This window comes from Uranotaenia lowii, chromosome 3 (assembly GCF_029784155.1).
Source record: "Uranotaenia lowii strain MFRU-FL chromosome 3, ASM2978415v1, whole genome shotgun sequence".
NCBI lineage: Eukaryota > Metazoa > Arthropoda > Insecta > Diptera > Culicidae > Uranotaenia > Uranotaenia lowii.
The window spans coordinates 122,872,391-122,897,168 of record NC_073693.1 but is presented as its reverse complement, the minus strand read 5'-3'; the positions used below and the strand labels follow the sequence as shown (position 1 = coordinate 122,897,168).

General features: G+C 37.5%; 1 protein-coding gene across 3 annotated transcripts in view; it reads left to right on the top strand.

Moving 5' to 3' along the window:
• LOC129751364 (myotubularin-related protein 8) overlaps window positions 1–22,657 on the top strand; it is a 125,890-nt gene extending 103,233 nt beyond the window's left edge. For 2 of the 3 annotated variants that reach the window (XM_055746822.1, XM_055746820.1), the window contains exons 4-10: window positions 6,192–6,324; window positions 6,639–6,735; window positions 19,088–19,223; window positions 19,285–19,788; window positions 19,849–20,037; window positions 20,097–20,237; window positions 20,413–22,657. In XM_055746822.1, coding sequence (XP_055602797.1) covers window positions 6,192–6,324; window positions 6,639–6,735; window positions 19,088–19,223; window positions 19,285–19,788; window positions 19,849–20,037; window positions 20,097–20,237; window positions 20,413–20,553 — 1,341 coding nt within the window. In that variant the 3' untranslated portion in view covers window positions 20,554–22,657. The remainder of the gene's footprint in view (window positions 1–6,191; window positions 6,325–6,638; window positions 6,736–19,087; window positions 19,224–19,284; window positions 19,789–19,848; window positions 20,038–20,096; window positions 20,238–20,412) is intronic. The other variant, XM_055746821.1, reaches the window with a different exon arrangement.
• Window positions 22,658–24,778: the final 2,121 nt, after the last annotated feature.

Genomic DNA, 24,778 nt, shown 5'->3' with positions numbered 1-24,778 from the left:
GTGGCTTTCGAAGTGCTTTTTACCGTCTCTGGGGGGCTTCGAGGGTCTACAAAAACATACAGTGAACAATAAGTTGATTTTTAAGCGAAACAACTATTTTTACTGAGTGTTGAAAAACTTATGTACCGATTTTCATAAATTCCAGCTTTCCGAAGCTTCAGCCATTTTAATATATTTGGGAATTTTCATAGAGAAAGATAAATTAATTAGATTCAGAGTTATAAGTCCAAGGCTGCAATTTTAACGCTTCCATAGCCTTCGAGGAATTCAAACGGAGGTTTAGAAAATTGATTAGGAAATTAAATCCAAGGTTTTGAGTTTACTACAATTCAATTTCATTGGCCAATTTCTAACTTTTGAGCCATTTTTGGTCATCAATGTGACTTGACAGCATTGAACACTTTTCGAAATAATTAATGGGATGATTGTGTCCAACAATGGAAACATTGAAATATAACTCAAATTAAATCTATTTCTTAAAATTATAATGGTATCTTCGGTTCAGAGATAGTTTGTTTTCGGTAACTTCAAAAAAACAATAAGTAAAGTAAAACTTTCACATTTAAAAACAAGTACTCATAAAGCAGTGTGATTTTAAAAAGCACACATACTATTGTAAACATGCAAAGTGAGTTTTAAACATGGTTCAACAATATTTTAAAGTCTTTTTTGAAAATTTCTTAGTAAATAAAACTTGAATATACCATTGTGCAGGGAGATCAGCCAGTTTGAAAAGTGGGATGATCTCCAAAAAAAAAAGATTATTATCAAATGGGGGATGTGAAAGTTTGACAAACAGTTTCATCAGCTGAAGATAAAAAAAGAATCAGGTAAAAGCTATTCAAGCTTCCTTTGAAATGGTGGGTGGAAAAACTGTTTGTTATGATAGAGTGAACAAGCATTCAAGGGAAATAATTTTGAGTTACTTTGAACACAAACCTCATAACTATATTCAAAATAATGAACACGAGAAAAACAATAAATAATCTCATTCTAAACTTAAAAAAGACTAACAAAATTTACAAAGCTAACATTGCCTAAAATTGGCAAAATTAATGAACACAAACACATACAGGATCTCAATGAAACTTAATGTTTCCTCGAAGAGATTCCTTTCACTTAACTCTAAGCGTACATCTTTCGAGGATATGATGGCTAGCATCTTACAAATGCTAAAACCACCAACCCACAGAAAGTGTACTATGTATGCCGTGACCGGGATTTGATCTCATGACCGTTGGCTTAGAAGACTGGAAGGCTATCCTCTACGCCACGGGCAGCGGCGAATACAAAGCTTCCCAAATTTTGAGAAATCCAACGACCAATTTTGATTTTTATTTTAAGGTCGGGTAAAATCAGCTAGTTCAACATAAAGACAGGAAAAATAAACTTATTTCCAATCGGAACTTAAACCTGAATTTTCAAAGTATCACAATCCCCATTTGCTTTGTGAAATGTGGGTTTTGCGTTTCAATCCGATTATCGAAGTCCATCTTTTAAATTCTGATTGAATGCTTTTAAGTTTTTTTTTACAAATGAATAATTTCGAATTAGCAGTTCGCTTGTTCTAAAGAGTTCATTTAAAATATTTTTCTAATCAAGCTTTTTTTTATTATTTGACTTGTTTGATATTTTCTTCTTTTATCATAGTTTTCAATTTTTGAATTCGTATATTTTTAACATTTAAATATTTTTATAATTTAGATATTTTTATAATTTAGATATTTTTATAATTTAGATATTTTTTAAATTTGGTAATTTTAATATAAGAATTTTCATGCATGTTTTGGATATTCAGAAACTTTAAAAACATTAGATGTTATAATTTTTAAAACTTTTTGGGATGCTTTTCAACAACTTCAAATTCCACAATGAATTTGTAAATAAGATTATTGATGGCATGAAATTTCACTTTTCAGAAATTGTCCTTTATTTAAACAGAAAGTTTTAATATGTTTTATATTATAGAAGATGCAGGTCTAAATTAAAATAATTTCATTATTTTTCAGCTCATTGAAAATTACCACTATTTTTTTTGTTACTTGTGACACTTAACCATCTTTCTGGCATTCGTGTCTTAAACATAACCACTAAATGAAAATCCTGTTTTGCTTGGCACCAGTATGGTTTAAAATAAAATGCTTGATACAACCAGATAGGATTCCGATTTTTCATTCACATCTGCATATTTTTCTTCTTATTTAGCCATGCGCTGTAAAACTAATGTAATATTGTCAGGAAGAAATTAAATCATACCTTACACATAAAAAGTATTTTTTTAAAGAATATTGACGTTGTTCACATAAGATAGGGAAATATCTGGAAAACCTCGATGGAAAACGTACGAGCGAGTTTTTGTTTTAATAAATCACCAAGAATAACGGTCAAGATCTTGACAAGTGACATTGGGTAAAGCCAAAGATAGAAGATATAATACGCATCTCTTATCATTTTTCGTGTTAATCCCAACATACATTCTTTCTACAAACACCAACACCATCTACTGACGGAAAAGGTCAACATTTCTCATAAATTGTGTTTATTTATCGTAGCGTGTATAAAAAATGACGTTTAACTCAAGAAGCACTCTGATATATTTTTAATCAATTTACATTTAAAAATATACAAAGTGCACGTTGACGTAATTAGATTCAATTTACATCATCTAATTCAGTAAAATTGAGTAACTCGTAACATCGATTGTGAAAAAACTTAACCTTAATAAGTAAACAAGAAAATAAAAACCAAATCAAATATATCAACAAAGATGAAAATCGTGTATGTGGAAATTAATAATTGAAAAAAGTATTTGAAAAAACTTATAATTAAAACTCTTTCGCGGCAAAGCTGTTCATCATTTACTCTGTTTATTTTTTCCATATCAGTTCGAAAGGTTGAACTAAAATAAACTAGTAAGAAGTAACAAAACAGGAGTTATACATTAGAAGATTGCTAGAAGGTATCAATAAGAAGTTTAAAATCGAGAGCATCAGGGTTGCTAGCGAACCGGGAAAACCGGGAAAAACTTTGGAATTTCATCACGTCACCGGGAAACCGGGAAAATACCGGGAATTTCGGCACCTAACCGGGAAAATTGACATGTTTGATATTTTCTCATAAACGCTTATTTTCGTTCATTAGTAAACAAACGAAGTTCGAAGCGCTTTTTTAACTAATTGCGAAGAAATATAAGTTATTTTATTTTTTCACTCTCCGCAAGCAAATAATTTGGCAGCGTGAGACGTTTTTAAGCAGAGTTACACCTCTTTTTCACCAGAAAAAGATATTGGTTTTCTAATGTTGTTGTTGTGTATTTCGTTTGAATTGGCCTGAAGAACGAAGCATTACATTGCAAGTGTTAAGTTTTTAATCCATTCTACGTTAAGCTATTGCTTGAAGTTTCCGAAATCTAAGGTCTTAACCTTGATTAAAAATAAAATCTTTCACTCAAACAATTAAAGCTCAGCCCTGTCTTATACACGATTTCTATATTTTCACGAATCTTTAGTTCAAATTACTATTACTAAAGTTATTCATTGTTTTGTATTTAAAAACATTTATTTCAAAAACATGTCTTTGGATTTGTACAAAAAAATATTTACTGAATTTAGAAAATAATCCCAAAAATGAGAGAAAGTTGCATTTTATGAATCACAAAAAACCTTAAAGGGGCAAAAATACAAAATTCAAATGGGGCAAAAGTACGAATGATATACACAATCCAAAGTTTTAACTTTTTTTAAAATGCACTGGAAACGTCAGCGCATATTCTTGTATCTACAAAAATCTGCTTGCTCGAAAAATTGCTCAAATACGATGAGAACTGGACTTCGTTAACCAGACGAATATAAACAATTAGTGGAGAACTCTGAATTCGCTCAGGTTGTTTTCCTATGTAAAGGATTTGTATCAGAAATAAACACAGAAGCTGCTGCTGTAGGCAAAAATTGATATAAAATAGTTTTTCTCTTGACTTCATGCAGAAATGTGGAATTTTGAATGATCGTTCGTTTACCCCACATCATTCGAACTTTTGCCCCAGAGGGGGGATAAAGGTACGTTTCGATAGATAGGCATTTCGACTTCGTCGATCGTTTATCTTCGTAATTTTTTAGAAGAGAGATAACAGTCTGAGGAATCAGATGTTGCTCTTGTTTTTTTTTTGGAAAAACCAACTGCAAAATTGTCTAAAAATAGGATAGCACTTAGGTCGTACTTTAACTCCACCATACCTTTTTTCTAAAACTCTTTAAAAATTCTAGAAAATTTATATCGGCTTAAAAGTACTACCTACATTATTGTTTCAAAATCAATTTAACCGGACTTATTTTTTCAAAATTGTTCAAATTTTGAGTTCATAAGATTTGTTAAAAAAATCATGAAAACATGTCAATTTGATACGAAAAGACTACGAGTTAGAAGACGCCGAAGTTTTTGTCATGATTTCAAACTGTTTAACAAGTTTTGGGATACAATTATTAGAAATTTGAAGCCCTTTATATTGAATTTTTCTTTATTTACCTTGATTTTTTTTTCAAAAACGAATATAATAAATATCGGAAAATCAGCATTTATAACCGGAATACAACCTGGGAAAACCGGGAAAAACTTTGGAATTTCAAAACGAAAAATCTCTAGCAACCTCGGAGTATGTTATAGAATTATAAAATGAAAGTTAAGAGTCGGAAGTTACCTGTTCGAAACTAAAAATAAGAAGTTAAGAGTCAAACAAAAGTACAACATAGAAATAAGAATTGAGAAGCTAAAGGTTAGAAATCAAAATACGATGCTAGATTTGAAAGTTAGAAGTCAGAATTCAAAAGTTTTGAAGTTAGAAGTTTTGAAGTAAGTCATCAGAATTTAGAAGTCAAGGTTGAAAGTAAAAAGTTTATGCAAGTTAGAAGTTGGAAACTTAAAGTTTGCTAGTTGTAAATTAGAAATCGTAAATTGAAAACAAAATGTTGAGTATAAAATTGCTATTTTTATACAGTGCCTGAAACATAAAGTTATATTTTATTAAGCGAAATGTGTGCAGTGTGCAGCAATGTTTTGGAAACCCTAAAAACAACAGCATCCAGTTTAAAGCCAGGTGTTGTCTATACTTAATTTGTTGGTATTGTCGAATTGAAATTTTATTTTAATTTTCAGTCTCAGAGGTATTAAAATTTTCAGTTTATTCTGTTATTTTTAAGTATAGAATATAATTGTCGATTTTAGATATAACCTTGGTTATTTTTCATTTTGTAATTTAATATGCTATTTTATTCACCTATGCTATTTTTGTAGCCTCATAAATTTAACTTAACGAACTTTTTTAACGCGCTTTATCATTTGAAATTCAATGCTAAATTTTTATACCTGCATCTGGAGGAGCATTCATTTCAAATTCAGTGATGCTTATCAAAAAAAAATTCGCATAAACACTGCAACTGCTGCTGCTACAAACTTTTGGCAAACGTTTCTACTGCACATCGGCAGGACGAACGAACGAACGATATTTTAATTTATTCATTCATGGTTTTTGCTGCTGCCGAGACGACTGGTGTGGAATGTCATCAGCATTGGTGTATCTGCCATTGCCAGTGCCAAAGGGGGCACTTCCATTCTACAACTTTTATTTGAAAATTCAATTCCTTCAAGTTTACCAACATTCCCCCATAAACGTGTCGTTGTTGGTTGGTTAGTATCCTAAAATGTAGGCGTCGTTAGGGTGATTCTAATTTGGTTGCACTTTTTTAACTCTGGTTTAACCCTGGTTTTGCTGTTAGTTTCCAGCAAAATGTATGAGCCAGTTGAGGAATGTGGATCTGTGAATAACTCACTAGTGTAGAGCTAATCTTTACAGTATGAATTTCTCAGACTAATGAAAAACCACAAGTTATTTTTATTTAAAATAAAAAAAAGTTATTGTCAGAAACTTTACCAGTTTTTTAAATATAAATTCTAGCTAATTGATGTTCTTGGTTGATAACGAGTGGCTCCATAGAGTTTTCTTCCTTTTAAACTTTCTGCTTCCAAAGGATCGCTCTAAATTCGAAGAATCCTTACTGAGCCATGGGCAAATCACCCTCACAACTATCACTCAAACACAGTTATGTACTTTAGCTAACATTCTTTGAATGTTTCTTACGGATGTTCGTTTTTTTTTCTTCCAATTCCATTTGCTGTTGTACCCGCCGCCGCATTCACAGATTAATGCAATGGCCAACCGGGCCGCCGGAAAGGGCTACGAGAATGAGGCCAACTACGAGAACATCAAGTTCCAGTTTCTCGGAATCGAAAACATCCACCAGATGCGGACCAGCCTGCAGAAGGTGATTGAATGTAAGTACCAACCTAGTACGCTGTATGTAGGATATCATTGGGTAGGATAAAATAGCTAAGGATAGGCGCCCACACGACAGGCGACGTTTTACTCCGATCCTTTCCTTTCGATGTTTTGTGAGTTGTGTGGTTGATTATGAACTTTTGATTTTCAACCCCCTTCGGGACCACCTACGTAATGGCATTAGGCTGACCCGCCTGCAGCAATAGTTCAGGGTAGAATTTTATACTTAAAGTGTCCTTGGCACGACGTCAGCCAACATTTTTTGTTCTCTACATTTCAATTGGTACTTTTATTTCCCTTTTTTTGGCAGGCTGTGAACAGAAATCGCCCACCATGAGTAGCTTCCTGAACGCGTTGGAGTCTTCCGGGTGGCTTAAGCACATTCGTTCCATCATGGGTCCATCGAGGTAAGTTTAGCCACACTTTTTTTTCGATTAAAAATAAAATTATTTTCAAACCGAATATTAAATTTAGATGAAAACATCGAATGTAGAAAATTTCAAAAAATTTACATTGATATAAGTAGAAAGTTTTCACAAACAATTAGAATATAAAATCGAGTCAAGGAAAAAAAGTTGGATGGACAGATCATGCGCAAGATAGTATAGAATATAGTCACGTTTTTTAAACAACAAACACAAACATTATTTTTTGTCTCTAGACCCTAACTTGCCTTAGATTTTGTTTTCAGGAATCATTAATTGAACTTTGACGACGCTTTCATCGACAGACATTGATTGGCAAACAATTTTATTTTTCTCAGTTGTCTACAAACGCCGTTTGCAGGTTCGTTTTATAAAGCACAAGCTTTTTCCAAACTCCGAGGTAACCTAAGTCCTGTATTCAGAACGTTTGTCAGAATTCCAGTGCACTCGCTCGAATTTCAAACTAGATTTTCAAAGCCATGGTATGGAGCTTCACGACATTCGAGTGGATATCCTTTCGAATTTAGATTTTTTTCAGCTTTTTCCCTGCACTCAGAATAGTACTCTTATGCTGTCATAAGAAACACCAAAACTTGACAATCTGTATCTTCGAAACCACTGGACCAAATTCAACGAATTAAGTTTCTTTCAGTTAACAATTGTGTTTTTTATATCACTGCTGGCGGAATGACTCTCGCCTTGAAGTTTCCGGAATTATTTCGTTGCCGCATCTGGAATCCGGACATTTGGGCTTATAATTTATACCAACAAGCAAGCTACAAAAGGGATAAAAAATTTTTAATCAATTGTGCTCTTAAATATTTCCAATAAACATATTAATTTCAAGTTAAACTCAACATCTAGAGATTTTCTTTAGGTGCAGTCTTTGGCTTATAAGTAGATTTATAAAAAAAAACTAGCTGACTCGGTGTCCTAAAAAATCTCATTTGTGAAAATTTATTTAAATTTTGAATTTTGTAGGCATTATTTTAAATCAAACATCAACATAATTCAGAAACAACAACTTTAAAATGAGAGCTGCAGCTGAAATTCTTAATTGGAATACAAAGATGATTTCATATTATTTACTGAAACTTGACTTTCAAATTTGTTTTTCAAGATCCGAAATTTGAACTTTGTTTTTTTTTTAAAGCTTCATTCAAGATTACTTAAATTAAGCCTAAATATACAGTGAACGAAATAAGAGACTGAAAATCACCAAAATTTTCTTCTACAATTTGTTTTGAATTGTTTAACGGATAAATCAAGCATAAGCACTATTCTTATTTCGCAATTTCATTTTTTTTCCATATTTTTGGTCAACGCCAATTGCAACGTCCAAAAAAAGTAAATCTTTGCTTGATTTATCAAGACAAATTGTAGAAGAAAATTTTGGTGAGTTTTAATCATTCATATTTAAACAGGCAAAACACGTGGTGGTACTATTTTTATTTCGCTCACTGTATGAGGCCCTTAGAGCCAAAGGGTTATAAAGGGTGATATGGTCAAAATTTGGTCAATATCAACTTGACGTATTTCTTTCAATTTAGCATTTTAAAAACCTGAACACCCCTCATTTTGAAGGTGTGTGTGTATGTGTAGAATGTTGCTCCTATTTTGATTTTGGAATTCACTCTTCAGTTGTCAAAATGCCGCCCAAGGAAGAAGAGCAGCGTATCAAAATTTTGCTCGCGCATCGCGAAAATCCGAGCTACTCGCACGCAAAGCTGGCAAAATCGCTAAAAGTTGCCAAATCAACCGTTACAAATGTAATTAAAGTGTTTGGAGAACGTTTGTCGACAGCCAGGAAGTCTGGATCGGGGGGAAATCGAAAACCGGAAGCCGCTGAAACGACAAAGAGAGTTGCCGGTAGTTTCAAGCGAAATCGTAACCTATCTCTCCGAGATAACGCAAATAAGCTGGGTGTAGATGACTACAACCGTGCATCGAGCCTAAAAACGAGCCTGACTATCAACTTACAAGAAGGTAGTGACTCCAAATCGCGATGATAAACAAAATACGACGGCCGAAGCGCGATCCCGGAGGCTGTACACGACGATGCTGACGAAGTTTGACTGCGTGGTAATGGACGACGAAACCTACGTCAAAGCCGACTACAAGCAGCTTCCGGGACAGGAGTTTTATACGGCAAAAGAAGGGGAAAGGTAGCAGATATTTTCAAGCACATGAAACTGTCAAAGTTCGCGAAGAAATATCTGGTTTGGCAAGCCATCTGTACCTGTGGCTTGAAAAGCAGCATTTTCATAGCTTCCGGGACTGTCATCCAAAAAAATTTACGTGAAAGAGTGAAGAAAAACGGTTGTTCCGTACTGTTTTGGCCGGATTTGACATCTTGCCATTACGGTTAAAAGGCCATGGAGTGGTACGCCGCCAACAACGAGCAGGTGGTTCCCAAGGACAAGAACCCTCCCAACACGCCAGAGCGCCGCCCAATTGAGAAATATTGGGCTATTGTCAAGCCCAAGTAAAGAAGACCAAAAAAACAGCTAAGGACGAGCAGCAGTTCAAGGCAAACTGGCTTTCTGCGGCGAAAAAGATGTACAAGGTGTCTGTACAAAATCTGATGGCAGGGGTTAAGCGTAAGGCCCGGCAATTTGGATTTGGAAAAGCGGAAACCTAACTGAATATTTTTCCTGAATTTTATACTAATTAAACTTGAAAAAGAAATTTAATTTGATTTTTTAAAGAACGATTTCACCGATTCACACGCCATTCCCTTGACCAAATTTTGACCGTATCACCCTTTGGTATGAGTAAAATAATTATGAATTGTGTACTTATTTATTCAAATTTGAGGACATAAGCTATGAAACTGAATAACTAAAATGATATTTCAACATGGGTCTACAGAATATTTTCTATTTGTTGGTTATTCACCATGGGTGCACGGATTCACCACAATCTCTTCCTAAGTATGTATTCACATGCATTCTTAGATTATTAGGTTCGACAAATCTCCAATGCAAGTTTACTTACAAGTACTCCGGCACCCTTGTATATACCTGGCCAGCTAGCAACTGATAGAATATTCTTATTATACAGTCAGTTATAAGAGGAAACACATCTTACCTGTCGGCTACTCATGGGATTCGAACCCAACAGTTTTCTTGCCGATACTGGGAATCGAACCCAGTTCGCCTGGCATACCAAGACCAGACTCGCGCCAGCCACATTGACGCTAAGATATTTCAACGTGGGTGCACGGAATGACTGCAAATTCGATGTTGTGTTGTGTGTTGTTGTGTTATATAGAGTGAAAAAGTTTTCGTCTTACTTTTTTTTTTTTCCTTGTAGGGGAGAGCCCACTGCGACCAGTAGCTGATCTATTGTGGTATTTACCCCGCGTTACTATATGCTTTCAGGTTCACCTGCACTATTGATTGGAGTGACAGTTGATTGCTGACTAAGCATTTTATCCCAATCGGGTATAATATCAAAGATGTATGATATAACCTTCTTAGGGCTGATATGCAACCATATGTCTTGTGCCCTTATTAACTTTGCCCCAAGTACTCGGTCTCTCCTATTTAGGAGGGCGCAGCAGTTGCATAGAAGATGCTCTGCAGTTTCTTTTTCGAACCCGCAGAACCGACAGTCATCGTTTTGAATTATGTTTATCCTTTTGAGATGCTGTTTTGTTGGACAATGTCCGGTCAAGAGACCTGTGTAAGTACTTAACTCGTGCTTACTCAAATTCAACATGTTTTTGGAGAGTCGTGCGCTTGGATCAATGAATCTTTTTGCCTGAGTTGCTCCCTCCGCTGTTTTCCAGTTGGAAACAATAGTGGTGCTTTCCCAGTTCTTGAGCTCCATAGTCAAGGCACTTCTCGATACTCCGCAGAAAGGTTCAGGTCCAATCAACAGTCCCTGAGATCCTTCCCTAGCTAGTTGGTCTGCTTCTTCGTTCCCTAGGATACCGCAGTGGCCTGGTACCCAGAATAAAGATACTCTGTTCCTTATGGCCAGGTTTCTTAGTGCAACTATACACTCCCAAACTAGTTTGGAGTAACATGTGAACGTATTTAGTGCTCGAAGAGCAGCCTGGCTGTCAGAGAATATGCAGATACTTGTGTACCTGTATCCCCTTTTCAAACAGGCTAAAGTGCATTCTAGAATTGCTTGAATTTCAGCTTGGAATACTGTTGGCCAGTTTCCCATAGGAATTGAGATCCTGAGTCTAGGTCCGAAAACCCCTGCCCCAGTTCTATTATCCATTTTTGACCCATCAGTGAAGAATAGGATAGATCTGGGAGGAACCTCAGGTCCACCTGACTCCCACACGTCCCTATCATTGATAGTTACATTGTATGGTATGTCTAGGTTAAAAATGGGCTCCATCTAGTCATCATTTTTCACAATAAGTGAGTCTAATTTAAATTTCTTTAGGATTTTGAGATGTCCTGTAAGATCTCCTTCATAGAGCGTTTTGTGTTTGGAGAGTCTCAAGGCACTACGTTCCGCCTCTAACTCAATGAATTGATGTAGAGGCAGAATATTAAGTAGTGCATTTAGAGCCTCATTCGGTGTGCTTCGCTTAGCGCCAGTTATAGCTAGCGTTGCTAGTCTTTGAAGCTTCGCTAGTTTTTTCTGGGCTGTAATTTGCATAGTTTTGGTCCACCATACTAAGGAGGCATAAGAGATTTTGGGTCTTATTATAGCTGTAAATATCCAATGGATGATTTTCGGCCTTAGTCCCCATTTTTTCCCTACTCCTTTCAGGCAGACCCATAGAGCTGTTGTAGCCTTAGCGATTATATGCTCTATCTGTGGGTTCCATGATAGCTTTGAGTCTAGTACTATGCCTAAATATTTCACTTGTGATTCGAGGTTTAACACTTCCCCATCTAATGTTAGAGGTTTTAGTGTAATTTTTCGTCTCCTAGTGGAGGCTATCACGGTAGTTTTGGAAGGGTTTATGTTCAGTCCCTCTTCCCTGCACCAGAATAGTGCGTAATTAAGTGCAGATTGCATTCTATTAGACAACACATTCTCATGTTTTCCCCGAACTATAATAACTACGTCGTCTGCAAAGCCAATAACTTCGAATCCCATGGATACAAGTTTGTTTAGGAGGTCGTCCACTATCAAGGACCACAACAACGGTGATAGAACCCCGCCTTGGGGACATCCCTTCGTTGGTGTGGCTTTGATTGTAAGCCCTCCCAAGCTTGCATAAATGGTTCTGTTTATTAGCATGGCACTGGTCCAGTTAACGATTGCCGGGTGGCACCCTCGTCTTTTCGTCTTACTTCAGAACACAAAATATTTTTGAGTCAGATATGATAGGTATTTGAAATGCAATATTGGCCAATTGAAAAACTATTTAGGAAAAACAAATCAATTTCATTTTCACTGTTTTCCGTCGCACGACATAACTTGATGCACATAACTCCTAAAAATCACTCGGTCCATGGTAACCGTTCTCCAATTTCTTGGTTGATGATTCAAATACCATCTTCAACAGTTTTTGCACCTTTGGTAGTGGAAACAAGTACGTTCTAACGGTCTACTTTCAAATCTTTTATTTCGGGCGAAGTTCACTTCCGCGAATAGTGGTTTGGTTGCGAGCTCAATCGGCGGAGCAAAGAGTTTTGTGAAGAAGTGGAGAAATTCCTCAAAGTGCTTGATAAAGACGATATATAAACAATTTAGTTGGTCTCGGCTAGTGGCATCATTTGTCCATTGTTTTGACATAGCGACAGAACCAAGCCAACTAGAAAGCAGCTTCATGCAATATTGCTTGCAAGTAGAGCTTGCACAGCTAAAGCGCTAGCCATCTAGCCATCGAAAAGCTTCACCAGCAGCAGCATCTCCTTGTCACCTGTGAGACATCTGCTGTAAAACGTCTGAAGCTCTAACTACACACCGCACATGTAAGAAACCATACGCCTCCATCGAAAAACCTGTTGAGGAAACGTGGTTAAACGCATCGATCGCAGTGCGCGCGAGCTGGTCGTTCCAGCACCGAGCTTGTTTGTACCTTTTGGACGTCTTGGAAAAGTCTCGAGAAAAAAAGGGTAAAACGTCCCTACTTTAGAGTGTACCTTTAATGCTTGGCCAAAGTAGTATCAAAGGGAAAAGCGTAGACGTTACCCGCTTCGTCGGAAACGCATTACCGGTCACTTGTACATTTAACCCTTGGGTGAACCGAAGCAATTTGAGGAACGAAGTACGTTATTAAGACTCGTAGCTCAAAGCTAGCTGCAAAGCTCACGCAAATGACAGAACTGATTGATGGCACGAAAATTCAAATAATTCCCCACCCCGTCCTAAATGTAAGTCGTTGTGTGAAGCCAGCGAACTTACGGAGGATGAATTACAAACAGAACTCTCTTCTCAAGGAGTGATTAAAGTCCGCAGAATAACTCGTACGGAAAACAAAAATAAAATCAATACACCGACAGTTGTCCTGACAATTTCTGGAACAGTTATTCCCAAGGAAATCAGAGTGGGAATTATAAATTGCAGAACTCGCCTGTTCTACCCATCTCCATTAGTCTGTTACAAATGTTGTACTTATGGACATACAAAAGAAAAATGTAACAACGATGAAGTATGTAAACACTGTTCGAATATCCACGAAACTGCTGAAGACAATCAATGCCAAGAAAACGCCTTCTGCAAAAACTGCAGAGGGAGTCACTCCCCGATCTCCAGAAATTGTCCATTGTATCGGAAAGAAGAAGAGATTGCAAAAATCAAAATCGACAGCGGAATAACACTTGGAGAAGCTAGAAAAGTCTACGCTCAGAAACACGCTGAAAACTCTCACGCCAACGTCTGTGGAGCACAACAGCGTCTCGATCAAACCCGCAGAGATCAAGCAAAAGACCTGCAAATAGCCAAATTGACCCAAGAGAACGCAGAGCTCAAACAAAAAGTGCCACAAATAAACGATTCGGAAGAAATTGGAAAACTTCGAAGGGAAATCGAAAACCTCAGAAAAGTCGCAAAGGAATTTTACTTACTAAAAGCGAAATTGAAATCTGCAGAGGAGCAGTTGGAAATTTCCGAGAGCAAATCTGAACATGAAATGAAATTGGATGATGAACAATTATCCCTTTCTTCCGCAAAATCGACAACTTTTGAAGAAACGCCAAAGTTCAAAAAACAGAAGCTGAGCTCTAAAAACTCACTACCACTAAGTTCACCCACGAAATCAGAAGAAATCGCTGAGAGTCAATACCAGCCCGTAGTCAAGAGAAGAGGTCGCCCCCCCCGAAGAATTAAAATGGCCAGCAAAACAAACAGTAACTGCATTATGAATGACACTGCACTCGAACATGGCCACGACTACGGACTACAGATTATCGAAACTGAAACGGACGGCATTGAACCACGCAACTCAACAGGAAACTCTAACGGAACGACTGGGAACACCTGACAACGGCAAAACATCCACCACTCGTTGGGGACCGGTGAAGAAGAAGTAGCCCCCCCTCTTCTGAATATAGGAGAAGACGATCGAGGAAGCGGGAGCGGAAGCGGGGAAGCTATCCCTCAACCTGTGTTTTGTCAGCCTACTCATCGCTCACCAACTCAGGAATACCCACGAGACTAAACATACCACCAACTGTAATTTCCTGGAACATTCAAGGACTAAGGCCCAAGAAGGCTGAACTGGATATTCTCATCCAAGAATTTCAGCCACGAGTATTATGCCTGCAGTAAACAATGTGCCAACCCCAACATCGCCCACGGATTTCGAGGTACAATGTATATCACCGCCCCCGCTCGAAAGGAAGCCGAGCATCAGGCGAAGTTGCAATTGCAGTAAAGGAGAATATCGACAGCACAGAAATAGAGCTCGAAACTACTTTCGAAGCGGTAGCCATCCAAATTGGAGTTCCATTCAACGTGAACGTTTTAAACATTTATTTACCACCACGAGAGCATATTGAAAAGTCGCAATTAACAGCCCTCATTAATCAAATCCCAAAGCCGACTCTATTAATCGGAGATTTGAATGCCCACCACCCGTTGTGGGGTTCGGACCATGTTAGTGTACGTGGAAGCACCATAGCCGAACTAATAGAGGAAAACAACTTGATCATGCTTAATAACGGAGAGTCGACATATGTCGACCAACGACACGGAACCTTCTCCTGCCTAGATGTAGCCGTCTGTTCAAACAAGCTAGCAGGATTACTTGAGTGGGACGTGGTACCTGATGCCTTCAGTAGCGACCATCTACCGATAAGAGTTATTTTTCCTGGGAATATTACTCCTCAAACTCGCCGAAAGAGCTGAAAAATTGAGGAAGCCAACTGGGAACAGTACCAAGGTGCTCTTAGTTTCACTCGAGATGTCAACGTAGAAGTACAAGTCGAAAAAATTACACAAATTATACTCAATGCAGCCGAATTGTCCATCCCTCAATCTAAAGGCTTCTCAGGAAAAAAGTGCGTCCCATGGTGAAATCCAACAATTGCAGAACTCGTGAAAAAAGGAGGAGTGCACTGAGACGGCTTAAAGCCAACAGAGTACACCAAGAACAACAAGAAGAAAACTTTCGGAGCGCAAACGTTTCTGCAAAAGAAGCTATCATCGAAGCAAAGAGAAAAAGCTGGCAAGAACTTGCGGAAAATTTCTCCTCACAGACCCCGCTGAAGGAAATGTGGAGTAATTACCGGAAAATTCAAGGCAAGAATCAGAACGGCCAAATAAGTTCGATATGCTACGATGGCAAAACAGCGACAGACTCTGATGCAATTTGTGAGCTCCTCGGAATCGCTTTTCAAAATGTGACCAGCGAGAGTGCATACAGTCCAAAATTTTGTTACGCACAAACGGTGGGTTGAATCAAATCCGTTGTTCATACCTGCTGATACAGGCCATCACAACCGGAGCTTCAGCATGTACGAACTCGAAGAAGCGTTGGAAGGACTTAAAGGCTCCTCACCTGGACTGGACAAAATCCATTACGGGATGATAACCCATCTCCCCTTAGATGGTAAACAATTGCTTCTGGATACATACAATCGGCTGTGGGAAGAATCTGTGTACCCGACGGAATGGACCAAATCCCTTGTCGTGCCAATATTTAAAGGCAAAGGGCAGCGCTCAGACCCTCTGAACTATCGCCCAATTTATCTCAACAGCTGTTTGGGAAAGGTCTTTGAACGCATGATCAACAATCGACTGATGCACCTGCTGGAAACCAGAGGATTGCTCTATAAACATCAATATGCGTTTCGAAAAGGAAGAAGCACCACAGATCACCTCTGCACGTTGGAAGAGATAATCCGTGAAGTGTTTAGCAAAAACCTAGTAGCACAGGTAGCCTTCCTGGACATAAGCAAGGCGTACGACACAACGTGGCGCCGGCTTTGTTTGGAACAGTTGGCGAACAACAACATCGGTGGAAAAATCCTAAGTTTTCTACAAGAAACACTACGCAAAAGAGTTTTCCAAGTAACAACGAACGGAACAATGTCAAGCAGCAAGACGATTGAGACCGGTCTGTGCCAAGGTTCGGTTCTTAGTGTGACCAAGTTTTTACTGGCAATAAATACCCTCAACAACTACCTGCCAGCAAATATACAATGCTTGATATACGCTGATGATGTCATCTTAATCGCAACCGGTCCTGACGCCGAGAGCGCAGAAAATAAGCTGCAAATTGCCCTTAACCAGCTTGAATCATGTGAATCGAAATCAGGATTCAAAATATCAGCAGAAAAGAGCGTCACTGTCGTATATCGTACACCTCGAAAGAAGAAACCACCGAGCCGAAGCAACTTAAAGCTGAATGGAGCCATAGTGCCTCGTAAGACCAGCCATAAATGCCTTGGAGTAATACTCGACCAACACCTGAAGTTCCGAGCTCACGCCGAAGAGGTGAAAGCAGCATGCCAACAAAAGTTGTACCGTTAAACAATATTGGAAAAACTTCTTAACGCAGCTCCTATCTTGTCCGCAATGGACGGAAAAGCTCTTCAATCCCTGGAAAAAGTACATAACGCAGGTCTCCGGGCGATAGTAGGTGCATTCATCACGAGCCCGATTGTGAGTCTCCAGGTCGAAACTGGAATCCCCAGTTTGAAAACATTAATCGATCAGCGAACTATGCTTTATACGGTTCGTCGCTCAGCCGTTGGCCATGCAGAGCAAAATTTTAGAACTGAAGTCACCGCAGTGGTCGAAAATAATGTCAGCAGTAGCAGCAGCTCTAGTGACGAGGGTTCTAGTTCTGATGAACGGTGGGGAGAAAGACCGAGAATTCAAGCAAACACCTTCCAAAATAGAGGACAAAATGGAATGATCGAACTAGGTGTTCACCTTCCAAGAATAGCTAGTTTTGGTATCCCAGAATGCCCACCATGGCACAGAACGAAGCCTCGAGTAGATAAAAGTCTGCACATAAAACTTGCTCAAGGAGCCCCTCCAAATGATCTAAGAAACACTTTTTGTGTGCTACGGGCGTACAAAATATCGCATCCATAGGACAATTTATACCGACGGATCCAAGCAGAATTCTAAGTGTGGATATGGCGTAGTAAGCGAGGAATTCGTGCTTCAAAAACGACTGAATGACATATGCAGCATTTTCGCAGCGGAGAGCGAGGCCGTCAAGCATGCACTTTCATGGATTGTCGGTCAACGAGTTGCCCGGGCCTATCTCCTTTGTACGGACTCCATGAGTGTGATAACGAGTCTGGAAAAGCACAAGGTAAATTCCAGGTGGAAAGATCAAATACAAATCCCCCTTCATAAGATAACAGAAATAGGCGCAGAGGTAGTATTTTGTTGGGTTCCGAGTCATATTGGCATTCCCGGAAATGAGAAAGCTGACCAGGAGGCAAAAAAGGCGTTAGAACTAACAGAAGACAAACAACTTCTCGTCGACTTAAAAGAAGTTCGGAAAATCGTCAAAAATCAAATAATAAATAGATGGCAGGCTGACTGGCTCTAGTCCTAATAACAAACTGCGTGAGGTCAAAAACACCGTATTACCCTTCAAAGCTGTGTTCCAAAGTAATAGGCGAGAAGATGTCATCTTAGCACGACTGCGCATCGGGCACACTCAGCTCACACATGCATTTCTTCTGGACAGAGTTGATCGCCCACTGTGCCCCAGGTGTAATGAAGCATTAACAGTGAAGCGTTTTATGGCAATGTGTCCACAACTGGAAGACGAACGGAGAAACCATGGAGTACCAGGAAATCTGAGAGAAGCTTTGGCGGACGACAGCAGCATCGCGAAAAAAGTATTGGAATATCTAAAATTTATTCAGTTGTATGATAGAATTTAAGCTTTATTGTATTATTGATACATAGTTTGGACCGAATGTTAAAAAAGGTCCTAAATAAAAAAAAATACCATCTTATCAGATAAATATACGATTGCAAATACCTGTTTTCAAATATTAAATAAATAAATTTAATATTTCAAGATATAATTGAAATATTTCTTTTCCAGGAATGAAAACACGGAACTAAAAATAAAAATCGTTTTTTAAATCGTTGTGTCTCAACATGAAAGACATGGTTTCGACTTTGGTTAAGTTAAGATTTGCCAAAATGATGTTTAAAAATTTGGAAAAAGTCCAATGTTTGATGAAAATGTGGTGAATCCGTGCACCCATAGTGAAAAACTATGTATATAATATTAATTTGTCTTTTGAATCTATAAAAGCCTTTATTCTTTACTTTTAACACGCAAAAAAGTTGATTTTATATTATTGGCGGTGAATCCGTGCACTTATGGTAAATTACTATAGTTATAAAACAAACTATGCTTTAAAACCTACAATATCAGGTAAAATTTATAAGCAACATGTTGAAAAAGTTCAGAGGAATGGGTGCTAGAAAATAACTACAATGACAAAATTGAGGTGAAACCGTGCACCCATATTCCAAACTCATTACCATTCAACATGGTTTTTTAATTAGATTGATAATGTGTTTTAATTTTTTGGAAAATTATTTGAAATAGTCATTTTATGACATACACGCATTCGTCACCTATACCAAAATGAGGTGATTCCGTGCACCCATGGTGAAAAAATGTTTTCATTTTATGACAAAAATATTATAGAAGAAGTAACAAAATAATTTCAAAAGATAAAAGTTCAAAATAATATGTAATAAAAAATTTCCCCTTTACCAGTCATTTTGACTGGTCACTGTCCGAATAAGTATATTCAATTTGCCGGTCCTTCTAGTGTCAATAAAACATGATCGTAGTAATAATTTGCTGTAATATAGTAGGTAACATCTTCGGTGCAAAATGTTACTGATTTTACTGATAAAACCAACCTACTGCGGCTAAACGAAAATCCGTGAAATAAAACCCAAAAATTCTTTCTAGCTTTATCGCCAATGCAGTGGATAAGGGTATATCAGTTGTCGTACATTGTTCGGACGGTTGGGATAGAACTGCCCAAGTATGCTCTCTTTCGGCCCTGATGTTGGATCCCTACTATCGAACGATCAAAGGTTTTCAGGTAAATTTAGGTTAATTTGATTCAATCGATTCATTAAATTACTGAAACTTTTGGTTTTTAGGCATTGGTAGAAAAAGACTGGCTTGCGTTTGGACACAAATTCAGCGATCGCTGCGGTCACATCCAGAATGATCCGAAGGAAGTGTCACCGGTTTTCACTCAGCTGCTAGATTGCACCTGGCAGCTAATGCAGCAACGCAGTGAAGCGTTCGAGTTCAACGAGCGGTTTTTGCTGGTGCTGCATGACCACGTTACATCATGTCAATTTGGCACGTTTGTCGGAAACTGTGAAAAGGATCGGCTGGATTTGCGTTTGAACGAGAAAACTTACTCACTGTGGGGCTTCATGTCCAATCATTTGAACGAATACATCAATCCGCTGTACCGACCCGAGATGGATGAGACTATTCGGCCGAATTTGGCTCCGCAGTGTATCAAATTTTGGCGTGGCATGTACGGACGATTCGAGAGCGGAATCCACCCGAGGGAACCGGTGGACGAGCTGTTGATCGCCAGCAAAGATCACTCGACTTCTTTAGACGATCACGTGCAATTATTGACTAAGGTAGGTTTTGGGATTTCATTTTTCAAGACAATTTTAACGTTTTGTTTTTTTTTTTTGTAGCGTATCAACAGTTTTAAGAATATGATATCAAAATCGGCAAAGAGGCTGCAGGGTAATAAGTACGTTGACAACCAGAACATTGAGGTGAATGACAACCGATACAATTATGACAAGAAACTGAGCGAGCTTTCCTGTGCCGACGATGATCATCCGCTGAAAACTTCCAACTTTTCCTTTTCGAATTTGACTGTGGGTTTTTCAAATTTATTTTTTGTTCAATTTTTAATTTAACATAATTTGTCCTGCAGGCGACAGAATGCAATGAAAACATCGTCGGTATCAACCAGGTGCAGGACGAAATGAACTCGGTGGCCATCGATTGGAGACCGCTCCGGAATGCCGTCAACTGTCCCGGATGTTCGGTGTCCTTCGATCAGCTTACCAAGAAGGTAGGTGATGTTCCTAGTTACTGTCCTCGCTGCTGTAGCCTAAAACAGTCCCAAAAGCCCTCGGCATCAACGACAAATTCCAACGGAAGCCGTGCTGCCGCCCAAAAATAATCGAACCTAACTTTTTGCTTGTATTTCTTCCGCTGCCGTACACGCATTCTAAACATCTCAACAGCAGAACCACTGCTGGAAGTGTGGGGATGTGTTCTGCGCCCGGTGCATCGACAAGACGGCATCCCTGGCTGGGCATGCCAGCGGCAATTTGGTACCCGTTTGTAAAAACTGCTACCGCGAAATGCAACAAGTTAGCCCTTAGGTAGTTTAGCTATCTAAACACACAACACAGGATTGGTCGCGGTTTCTGCATGCATGTGAGAAATGTGTTTGTAAATGTTCATAATTTAGTATTATGTTTCCATTTTTTTAGGAATCGTACCTGTTGTGTCAAGTTTAAAATTTTCAATCACTAAAAACATTTCGTTCAGAAAGTATTAGGAAAATCCATCTAAAAACAGATTAATCTTAAAAGTCAATTTTCTATTCAATTTTCAACTGTATTTGCAAATTAATACAATCAGTTAAATTTTTCGCGTAATTGTAGAGTTATTTGATGCATGCATTTGAAAATATTTCTATTGCTAGAGTTTTCTTTTATGGGAAAATATTTCAGATTTGAAAATAAAAAACATGGAAGAATCAAATTTTTTACCTAACATCATAGAATCAAATTCATATGAAAATAATTCACAAGATCTTATCTGGAACAAAATTTGGCTAATTATTTTCGTTAAAATTTCTGCTATTCCTCAATTTGGGGCGGGATCTGGCGTGGAAATCGTATTTAGAGATATTCACTTCAACATATTCTGGTTTTAACCCAAATCCGGACCAAATTTCGTCATTCTTGTCAATTTAAGAAGTATAAATTCGACCCTCAGACTTATATTGTTATTTGGCTGTTAATTTTTTTTTATCTTTCAATATTCTGTGTTGCCATTTTCCTGAAATTATAAATTGGATCTATTGCGCAGCTTTTCAATGTTAAAGTTTGACATCTGCATAATGAATTTGATCTCAAATTTCACCCTGATGGAAATTTCAAAGTGTAGCATAGACAGCAATGGTACTGTAACAGAGATCATACCTCAAATTTTATATTCATTTGTACAGCATTTCACTTATCTTGAATTATTCTGACCCATCTTCTGTTTGAAAGAAAATTAGTTATCTAAGTATTTGATTAAAATCAACATCACATTAGGTATAGGTGTAAGTTAAAGTTCAGATATTCGATTATCAAGTCACAGGCAAATCGTTATAAACTATTTTTTTACGGAATTTACGTCTTTTGCAGTTTCATGCGAATAGATTAAGGGAATTGAAAAAATCCTTTAAAATCACAACTTTTGGTTAGGCAAACTGGAGTGTTGTTAAGGTGTGCAATTGACATGAGTTTTTCTTAAATTTTTTTCTCGACCCATCGCTAAATTGTAAAATAGTCATCTCTTATTGTAGTGGTCTTCACACTATTTGCAGAAATATTTTGTGGACAAGAAATTTCTTGGAAATCGAGAATCTGTACAGTGAATGATATCTGTTTGTCTGTGACTGTAATTTTAGAAAAAAGTTATCTTAAGTTACAAATTAAGAAAGCCAAAATGCAAGTTGAAAGACAAACAAAGGGCTGTTGGTAGCGACAAATTTGTCGGAAGACCTCTCAGAGTGATTGTGATACCTTTTAGTTTATTCAGTTGTTAAAATAAATTTTTCATCGGGTTTAAAGTTAAGAGCTTTTTTCAAGTTGACTGATTTCACATGAGCATAGTAAAATGCTTGAGAGAGAGCGAGATAAGTTGATGAATCTTTAGACAAATTGATTGTAAATTTAAAGAAAATTAAAAAAAAAATCCACGACAGTTGGTACGTATAAATGATGAAGCATATTGTTTGCTCAATATTGGACCCAGCTTTTCCACGGTTTAATTCTTTGCAGGTAAAGAAGATTTACATCTTTGTAAATTATCTCAATTCTGCTGGAATGAAAAAAAAACTGTAGCCGCAGGATGAGAGCACCTACCTACTTAAGTCTCCAGAGCACAGATTTATATATTTTCCAAAACAATTAGTAGGTATACAAAATGTTACATTAAAAAAATTTGCCAAATATGGAAGCAAATAATCCGGTGATCAATCGACAGAAGCTTGAAAAAAAAAATGGGTTTTTGATTTCCGAACTACCTAACTACTACCTAAATATGTGCACAATCGGCTTTTGTGGCGTTGACGCTTTTGAGCAATCAAATCTCAACTTTGTAGTATAAATATACCCTTAAATACATATACTGAACATGTAAAAACATTGTTGCCGCTAAAGAAAATTATTTAAAATTGTCACAATACAAAACTGTTGTATCTATGTATTTAATATGAATAAAAAGTATTACAATGTATAAAAAAATTGCTGGCCTGCTGTAGTTTTGTAAAATTCTAAAAGAAGTATCCGAAGGCTCAATTCTTATATTTAGTTGTTTAAGAAAAACTAGCTGACATTTTGTGCGTTGCAACAGTTGTTCCCAACTTCATGGATTTAAAATCATTTTCTATTTATCGTTAACTGAAAGCTAAACGCGAGCAATGTCATGCTCTAGGACCACGTCCCCAAAAAAAATTCAAAATGGCGATCTTAATTTGAAAACTCAGAACCAAGATTCATCATTCAAAATTTATATTTGAATTCAGATTGACGGATCGCATTTAAAATAAATAATTGAAATAATGAATCCTGATTGAACGCCTAAACTTTAACATTGAAATTACAAAATCTTGATTGAGGGCTCTGAAATAAATTTCATATCTTAGCTAATGTTTAAAACTCTGATCTGTAATTAAAGCTTGCATCATAACGAATTGGAACAAACTTTTCCTCATATTGTGGCGCACCTAGTGGACGGATTTGGAAGTTCTGGGCACCCAGGTGTCAGAAATTTGGTCAGCTTCACGTATTTATTTTTGACGTTCCGCGGACCGACTGTACTTTGCAAACAATCAACATGGAAGCCGGAGGAAGGGAAAAATTTTTGCACATTCTTTTCTGAAAATCCATTGTGCTCAGCATATAGACTCGCTAAACTGCTGAAATTAATCAGAAATTCCGTATGACGCGTTATCAAACGGTATAAGGAAACATTGACGACGATTTTTTTTTTTATTTTATTTTTTTTTTTATCATTCAAAATTTCGTATTTTAATTCAGATTTTTTTTTTTAATATATCTAAAATAACTTTATTAACAGTTCTATTATAACAATTTCGATACATTTTATAGATATTGACCTTTCAAATCACACAGTTTGATAGAAATATTGATTTGCGGAACAAATCAAGCTCATCAATATTATTTTCATGATTAATTCCAGGGGCATCATAATTTCTATTTGTTCTACGAATACATTTCAAATTTTTCCTAACTTCAAATTTTAACTTGTGATTCTATGCTTGGAAACCCGATGCCTTCCTTGTCGTCAGTGAACGGGACCTTCTTGCTTGCAACCTCACCAAACTTTTAGCATCAGGAACGACCATCACTTTTTTTGCTGTACCTTCTTCCGAGCTTCCTGATCCGGGCTTGACCACTCGAATTCTTTTAGTTTTAGCTGTTGATTTAGCTGGTTCAGCACGTACAAACAGCTGCTTAACTCCACTAGGTTCACAATCTTCTTTTATATCTTTTTCTTGTGTCAATGATGGAAATGATAAGACGTCGATTAACGGTTCAGATGTTTGTCCCTGTATTGTTTCATTATTGTTTCCTGTCAAAGTATGAGCGTATGATCTCAATCTGCTGTTTACCGTGTTCCGAGTCGGGCAGTTGACTTTCAAATGCTCTGTTGATCCACATTTGAAACATTTGTTAATCATGCCTTCGTAATAAACAAACGATTCGGAAGCCTCAAGCCAATCGTGGGAGTGGAACTGTCGACCGGAAACTGCGTGGTATGATTTTGAAGATTTTTTTTGATTAAGAGGAATTTCAATCTGTCATAGTACCGTGAGGAAAATTCGACTCCGGGATTGAATTGAATCAAGTCGTATCCAGTTAGCAAACAGCCAAATCGGACCATAAAGCAGAATAGTGTGGCCAAAATCCGTGATTGGAAGCTACACGACCAGGTGCTGACCAAGTTCGACGGGTGTCTTCTGATGGACGATGAAACCTGTGTCAAGGCTGACTTCGGGTAAGTCCCAGGTCAAAAATTTTACTTGGTAACGGCTCGGGAGGATGTTCCAGCCAAATTTGAATTTGTTTTTGCCGACAAATTTGCACGAAAATTTATGATTTGGCAGGGCATTTGCAGCTGTGGCTAAAAAAAACCAAAGTTTTCGTTACAAATAAGACAATGGCGTCGAAACTATACCAAAAACAGTGATTTCAAAAATGATTTTCACCGTTAGTTCGATCCCACGACCATCCCATGATGTTTTGGCTAGATTTGGCAAGCTGTCATTACAGCAAAAACGTCCAAAAATGGTATGCAGAGAAA